Source organism: Muscardinus avellanarius (assembly GCF_963383645.1).
Source record: "Muscardinus avellanarius genome assembly, chromosome: 2".
Lineage (NCBI taxonomy): Eukaryota > Metazoa > Chordata > Mammalia > Rodentia > Gliridae > Muscardinus > Muscardinus avellanarius.
Genome location: NC_137787.1, coordinates 164,808,235 through 164,816,656, shown reverse-complemented (window position 1 = coordinate 164,816,656; position 8,422 = coordinate 164,808,235). Strand labels below are relative to the sequence as shown.

Genomic DNA, 8,422 nt, shown 5'->3' with positions numbered 1-8,422 from the left:
CACATTTACAAAATAACAATCATACTCCTACATGCATCCTTCCTTAGGCATGCTCACATAAAACCACTTGTAATTTTTCCTGCTTTATTCCAGCAAAAGTGTAGTTTGCCTCATTCTCTGTGCTTCGCATCCTTTGGTGATGCACCTCAGTACCCCTCAGTCCTTCTTTGTGGTTTTGCTTCCATTTTTACCTTACAAGCATTCAACTTAAAAGTCATGTTTTCAAACAGGAATTCTTGGCTTCCTCATCTTTCTGATTTAAGTTATGTGACTCCCCTCCTCCAATTATACCTTCTCATCACAGTTGTTCATTACTTATTCACTGGTATTTTACTAAATCTTCCACTATAAATGTGAGTTCTATTGTAATTTGTTATAGTTTTATCAATATTTGTTAGATATAAAATATCCCCTAAAGAGCTCACTTATTAATGTTTGGAGCTGATGCAATTGAGTCGTGAGGGTTGAAATCCCAGCAAAGGATAGGCCTATTGTAATGGATTTATTTGTATGGTGACCCAGTCAGTAGGGTGTGGCTGGAGATGGGTTTCTGGCGGTGTGACCTCAGGGATTTTATATGTCCATTCTTCCACTGCTCTCTGTCTTTTTCCCCCACCTTCATAATTGTGAGCACCACGCATGTGTTTTTTCTCTCTCTCTGCCTTTTGCAGCCATTCCCTGAGATCCACAATACCCAGCTTCACATGAACTCAACCCAAAACCTAAAGAAAATAATTTTTCTTTCCTCTAATTTACATAGTCAGTCTTTTATATTATAGCTGTAAGAATATCGTGTGCTTTGTTAACTATTGTGTGCATTGTCTGGGGTCCAGCAAAAACCCTGGCATGCAAAAGATGCCATCCCCAATCTTCTTTGAGAATGATCATTAGAGTTAAAGATGTACCTTCTCTTTTTCTATCCTTTACCCAAGCCAATTGCAAATTCTAAGATCTCTACTTTATAATATACACTATTTAAAATAGGGACTATAAACTATATAACTTTACAGTAATTGTTCTATGTATGTACTATATACCATAATCATACGTTAATTGACATATCCACTTAAATGCTATATCACTGGAAGGGTTTTAATTGGCCATTGTAGGTCAAATAGTACCTTCCATAGTTTTATTTAACTGCTATTTTTCAATCTAATGAAGCTTTTTTAGTCTTTATTTTTTTGTGTGTGTGTCTTTTCAGAAAAACATATAATATGTTAAAAACATAGATTTAAAAATGTCTGCTAATTTCTAAACAACCATTAAGTGTCCCATAAATAATTTTAAACACATAGTTTTCAACAAATATTTCTTTAAAATGTGAATAAATATATGAATGAGTAAGATAAAAATTGTTAAATAATACATTTAAAAAGACAAATCAGATTGTTTAAACAGATATACTCCTTGGCAAGTAGTAAGAGATAAACAAGGAATAGCAAGTATCAGGTTTTAATACTATGCAATGTATTCAATGCATTATGCCAGGTTTGTTCATTATGTCTATAATATTTATTAGTTATATTTATCTATGTGTTTATGATGTCCTTTGTCTGTTTCTTATAAAATAGACCCTGAAATTTTATAAGCCATCATATTTTATTCATTTTTTGGCTATTTCAGATCTTCTATAGTCTTCTGTATTTATCCTATCTATATTATTTGGTATTAACAATCACTCAAATATCTTTTGTAATAGCCAGTGTGCTAAAAATTATGCTGATACCAAGCTCCCACATCTGGGTATCTAGTGCTAGTCTCAGATAATAGAATCTGTACCTCTTTAGAATAATGGTTGTTTCTAGATTTAGGGATATGAATGATCATCCTGGAATATCTTATAATATCAGAAGCTAAGAAAGTAAGCAATAAAAAATGACAATAATAGAGGTATGTCAATGGCACACAATATCTAAGGAAAAAATTCCCAATATTCAAAGCCAAAACATGATCAGAAAAACAATTGGACTGTAAGCCAAAGTATAAAGTAAATATACATGTATCTACAGTGATATAAATAAGTGACTGAATAAATAAAGCATATACACATATCCTGTCAATAGGAAACCAAATAATTTATGTTACTTTTGGGCATTCAAAATGGTAGACCATAATTCTCTATTGTTTTTACTATGGACTCTGCACAGGTATGTTTTCCAGAAAGTATAGTTTGAAGTGGAGAGAGAAAGGATACACATGAGTAACTTTACAGTAGTGGAACTTGGCAAGCAATATTTTAGCCAGTTGATGGAGATTCACATCAGCAATGATATGTCATATTGCCCACAAGAATCCTAAATGTGATGTATTGAGGATGATATTAAGTGTGAGGTCTTCATTTCCAAAACCTATACCGCGTTGAATCAGCAGAATAACAAAAAAGAGAAATAGTTAAAAGAAAGAACTCACAAGTACTCCTCAAAAAATTAACTCTGATAGTGACTTGGAAGAGACTAAGAAGACTAAATATAATAGAGAGAGAGAGAGAGAGAGAGAGAGAGAGAGAGAGAGAGAGAGAGAGAGAGAGAGAGAGAACAGCCATTAAGTAAAAACTATAAAGAAACCAGAACATAACTAGTTAATGAGAGTAGATCTTTATTTGTTCATTCTGAGCCACTGATGTAGTTTGGACCTATAATGTCCCCCAAAGGCCTTGTGTTTTAACAATAGGATTGTTATCCAGACTGTAGTGAGAGGTAGTGGAACCTTTCAGAAGTGGGACTTAGATTAATAAGTTTTAGGTTATTGGAGAAATGCTCTCAAGGGAGATTATGGGATGCTGAATTATGGATGTGCCTTCTCTCTCTCTCTCTCTCTCTCTCTCTCTCTCTCTCTCTCTCTCTCTTCTCTAGCTGTGGGGATCAGCTAGCTATAAGTTGAATGGATTCTTGTGCTGCAGGCTCCTAACCTGATGAACAGAACCTCATTATAGGCCCCAAATAACCAGGCAAACAGACAATAAACTGAATCCTCCAAAATGATGAATCAAACGTTTTATCTTTTTAAGTTGATTCTCTCAGATATTTCATCATAGTAATGAAAATCTGACTAATATAGGCACCATGCCCACCCTAATACCAGGGGTAACTGATGTGGGTAATGAGAAATATCTTTGTAACTTTACTGAAAAAGAAAAAGAAAAGAAACAATCCATTCTGCCCCTCACAATTTGTACATGAATAATTGCTAGATGAAATATAGTGCTAGCCTTGGATTCAGATCATTGTTTTACCTAAAGAAAATAAAAACAGAGGTCAAAAGAAATTCTACAACTATTTGGACATTTTCAATATGTCTCTTTTTAAAGCATTTATATCTACTTTAGACAGTTTCTTTAATATTTGCTCATGTCAATTGGTAGGGTATTCCCCACTGAACAAAACACTATATAATAATGTTATAAATATGACTCTTGTGCTACCATGAACATGGGTATGCATATGTTACTGTAGTTCTCTGATTTCAATCACTTTGGAAAGAAACCCAGGAGTAGTATAGCCAGATTATATATTCATTCCCAGTTTTCTTTTCTTTTTTTTTTTTCAGTCTTCAAATATCTTTTATTGGAAGGCCATGCACTGCCTTCATTTATTGTATTTCAAATCACTGTACAGTTACTTTTGTGAAAACACTGCCTGCATTTTCTAGTACAAAAAAAACCTAAAAATTGTTTCAGGAATGTAGAGAAATATCCAACTTAAATAGCGAAAAAGTGCACCATAATTACTGCTGCACTGCAGTCATTTCTGCATTTCCCATGTTTCTTAAATAACTATCTTGTCTGATAACACACAATATAAAGAGCAATTATGAAAAACAGACATTTACATATACTTCTAAAGTCTTATTGAGTGTATCCGGTTGGCATGGGATAGCCAATCATAGGTGCAGCTGCAGTAGCAGGATATGCATACGCCTGTTGGTTCATACCATTGTGCATACTCGCGACATTACTTCCGTACTGCTGAGTGCTATCATACCCATTCTGGTAAGTCCCTGTTGGGTTACCAGTCCTAAAACTGCTCTGTATACCAGCAGACACAAAATTACTTCCAAAGCTCCCATTGGTGTAACTTGCAGCACTGTAAACACCATTCTGAGTTTTTGCCCCAAAATCTCTCTTAAGCAGACTAGAGTAACCTCTGTCATAGTTTTCCCTGTCTCTAAAAGTATTAAATCCACCCCTTTTGCCCGCAGAGTATCTGTCCCGTCGGTCATCCTTCATGCCTCTACCCCTGGAACGACCTGAACCTCTGTCTTCGACCAACTGAAGCAACTTGGGATTAATTGCTTGATTAGCTTCACGAAGCACAGAGATAAGGTCGCTCACTTGCTTTATGTTATTAGGTGTAAAGAAAGTGTATGCTGTGCCTGTTTTGGTACTGCGAGCAGTTCTTCCAATTCGATGAATATAATCCTCTGAGGAGTTAGGGTAGTCATAATTGATGACAAATTTCACATCTTCCACATCTAGCCCTCTGGAGGCCACATCTGTAGCAATCAGAATAGGAGCTTTTCCGTGTTTGAATTCATTTAGAACCCAGTTACGTTCCTGTTGACTCTTGTCACCATGGATACCCATGGCAGGCCACCCATCTCTCCTCATTTTTCTGGTAAGCTCATCACATCTTCTTTTGGTTTCAACAAAAACAATGGTTTTATTCTCCTTCTCACTCATGATCTCTTCCATTAGACGAATAAGTTTTTCATCCTTTTCTACATCATGACATACATCCACAATCTGAAGAATGTTGTGGTTTGCACTCAGTTCTAGTGCACCAATGTTTATATGAATGTAGTCCTTCAGAAAATCTTCGGCAAGCTGTCTTACTTCTTTTGGCCAAGTTGCACTCCACATTAGGGTTTGCCTATCAGGTCTTATCTGATCCACAATCTTCCTTATTTGAGGCTCAAAGCCCATATCAAGCATTCTATCTGCTTCATCAAGGACAAGATAGGTTGTTCTTCTCAGATTGGTTTTCCCACACTCTAAAAAGTCAATCAGTCTTCCAGGTGTTGCAATACAGATTTCCACACCTCTCTCCAAATCACGTATCTGTGGTCCTTTGGGAGCACCACCATAAATGCAAGTAGACTTTAAGCGACAAGCTCTACAATATTCAGCAGCTTCCTGCTGCACCTGCTGGGCCAGTTCTCGAGTTGGTGCCAGCACCAAGCAAATAGGCCCATCACCTCTCTCAAGGAATGGCTGATGATTAATGTGGACAATGGCAGGCAACAAATAAGACAATGTCTTCCCAGATCCAGTCTGTGCTACTCCAACCATATCTAATCCACTTAGAGCAACCGGCCATCCCTGAGCTTGAATAGCAGTGGGTTCAGTGAAGTTCTGCCTTGCAATCACGTCCATGACGTTTGCAGGGAAGTTTGCTTCATAGAAATTCAGAACTGGCTTTGGACAGTTGTGACCTCTAACTGTAATTTCCTTGCTTCTTCTGTATGTCTCCACCTCTTGTGCTGTGCGCCGAGCCAAATCGGGGTGTTCCTGGTAAAAATTCTTCTCAAATTTAGGCAGCTCATCAAGATTCCACTTCTTTTTAACTAGTTTCTCCCCAGGATTTCCAAACTTCTTTCCAGAAAGGGGCCCCGCCCTACTCCCTCCAAATCGAGGGGCACCAAACCCTCGATCCCGGCCGCGGTCTCGGTCACTCGAATAACTCGACATGGCGTCAATGGTTGCGGTTGGCGGGGAACGACGCGAAGAGAATCGGGCGCGACGAGTCGCTGTCAGCGGCCTCGACTACGGCGAAGCCTTGCGGGGGCGGGAGGAGCGGCAGGAGCGGCGATGACTACGGCCGGAGCTGCGCGACCAGAGACCGGTGGAAATGAATGAGGTCTCATTCCCAGTTTTCTAAGGAATCTCCACACTGATCTCTGTAGCAGCTGAACTAGTTTGCATTTCCACCAACAGTATAAAAGGGTTCCTTTTTCAGTCTTCCTCAATAGATGAATGGACTGCAAAATTATGGGAAATACACACAATGGAATTCTACTGAGCAATAAAGAAGAACAAAATCATGTCATTCTCAAGAAGATGGAAAGACCTGGAGAACATTATGTTAAGTGAGATCAGTCAAGCACAGAAAGAGAAGGGACATATGTTTTCTTTAATATGCCCAAACTAGGGAGTATTACGAATACTAGAAGGACTCCAGATAATGGAGGGGAAATCTCAGCAAATTTAGAATGGAAGGGTAGGAGAGGAAGGAGGCTAAAGTTGATTAATGGAGGAGCTACATTAGAATATGTGTAAAAGTATGAATGTAGCATGGTCAACCTGGACACTCATTGTTGGGAGGGGGGAGAAGTGGGGGGAAGGAAGAGGGCACCAACCACAGTCTCAATGTATGCCATTTTCAATATAATCCACATAAAAATAAATAAAAAATAAATATGACTCTTGAAAGTTTAGAAAACTGACATTTTATAGTTCAGACTTGGGAAAGTATATCTATATGCTATTTACTAATCAAATAATATTCTTTTTCCACTATATTTTTCTTATGACAATGTTACAAATAAGTCAATATTATAGCTATTTTGAAGTAGGATTTAATACCCTTATCAATTTGAGAAAATTATTACTCAATCTACGCACACAGAAAAAAACACATTTTATTCCTGAAGTTCTATATATTTTGTTACTAAACTCTGTCATTTGTGTCATGAACCATTTGGACATCATTTTTTATTTGACATCTTTGGATCAGATGCCTGTTTTACTTTGACCATGGAGACCTGACCACAGTGTAGCATTTGACTAAGGAAACAACTTGTTCATTTTCTTTTCTTCTTTTGGGAATTGATTTGTTTTCTTGTATTGGCAGGAGAGGAGAATGTTGACAAGATGATATTGAGTCAGACTCAAGCCAGTCAGTTTGGGTCATTAGCTTCTGTGCCAAACAACAGCTTCACATTTGGCCTGCAAACAAAGTCATTTCTTTTAAACTCCTAGTGCCAATATTCTTTAATAATTTATCTTCCTTCTCACCATCATCACTTTAACACTACGGAGATTTCACAGTAAGAAGCCTTCAATTTCATGTTATGCCTTAAAAATTCAGGCTCTAAATAGAAATGATTAATCAAAATAAGTATAATTAAGCTCAAGAGATAATATCTTTGTGAATTTTTGCAGTAACTTCTTTTAATAAAGTTTCTATCAACTAAAGCTTATAATTTGTTTTTCATGGAGGTTTTTATTACTTAATATATATTTATTAAACTGTTGAAGACAATGTGAAACACATTTTTGAATGATAATCCCAAGACTCATATGAACATGTTTATTATCTCCAAGGTTTTCCTGATTTGAATTATTCATTTATTTTCAGCAGGAGATCGACCTATGTGAAATACAAGCCAATTACTGCTTAAGATCGGGAAGTTTATTTTTCATCCATGTATCAAGAACTTCCTACAGTAAAAGGAGTTATAATTGGCACAATAATTTACTAAACTTGGCAACCAATGTGTTAATCTGTTTGGCTATATACCAAATTATATTGAAACCTCCATGCCAAGATGTTAATACTTTTATGTTTATAGTGCTCTCTTTTAATTTGTCAAAATGGCAGGAACAAATCTGTTAGGAACAAATTTAATTGTTCTTTACATACAATGTAATGGACAGTCTTGTTCTGACTTTGTTCCATCTGTGTATAAACCATTGGTAGTATTTCATTCATCCTCATCAGGTCAGTGTTTTTGCAATGCTACATTGTGAATTGCTATACAGGGACACATGCATGGTAGTGTCACTTTCCATATAATTTAAATATACAACACTCATTTTATAATTGTTAGTAGCTAATGTTCTGGTTTCTAACTGATTTGTACAAAAGTTCAGACATTTAATGAATTAAAAAATTCTTCACTAATTAAGTATCATTCAATGGCAATTCTATTGTTAGAAACCTAATTAGTTAAATGGTTAAAATAGAAGATTTTGTACACTTCTACCCATTTGGGGATTTATTTCTACATATGAGCAATAAAATATATAGGATGATTTCTTCAAAAATATTGTTTGTTTTCTCTCTTATCCATTCACCACTGCACCACCCATGCTTCTATGGTATCTTGGAGCTGAGAGTTGTAGCAACATTTCAGTCAATGGGTCCCCACAGAGTTTACAGAGGCAGGTGGCAATGCAGTAACTGAGCCTCAGCTGCCTGATTCCAAGGCTTTTCATTTCATGTTTCTTCTTTTCAGGAAAATCTCGGAAATATGTGGCATGTATCATTTTCCTATCTCATTAATATTTAGGGTTTGTCAACAAATAAAGTTAAGTCAGAAAAATATTTTTGAACATTATAAGATGTGACATTATGGTCATGAAGACTACTTTTATCTACTCAAAAGTCTCGTTACTAGCTTGATATGACTTAAGTTTTAC

At 36.4% G+C, this 8,422-nt stretch overlaps 1 protein-coding gene across 1 annotated transcript; it reads right to left on the bottom strand.

The window, feature by feature from the left end:
* Positions 1-3,684: 3,684 nt before the first annotated feature.
* LOC308259254 (putative ATP-dependent RNA helicase DDX5) lies at positions 3,685-5,720 on the bottom strand. The gene has a single exon (XM_080690142.1). The coding sequence runs from the start codon at positions 5,687-5,689 to the stop codon at positions 3,848-3,850; it is 1,842 nt and encodes a 613-aa protein (XP_080546268.1). The 5' UTR covers positions 5,690-5,720; the 3' UTR covers positions 3,685-3,847.
* Between the last annotated feature and the right edge of the window lie 2,702 nt (positions 5,721-8,422).

Coding starts and splice junctions, on each gene's coding strand:
- LOC308259254 (XM_080690142.1), bottom strand. CDS start 5,689: ATGTCGAGTTATTCGAGTGACCGAGACCGCGGCCGGGATCGAGGGTTT.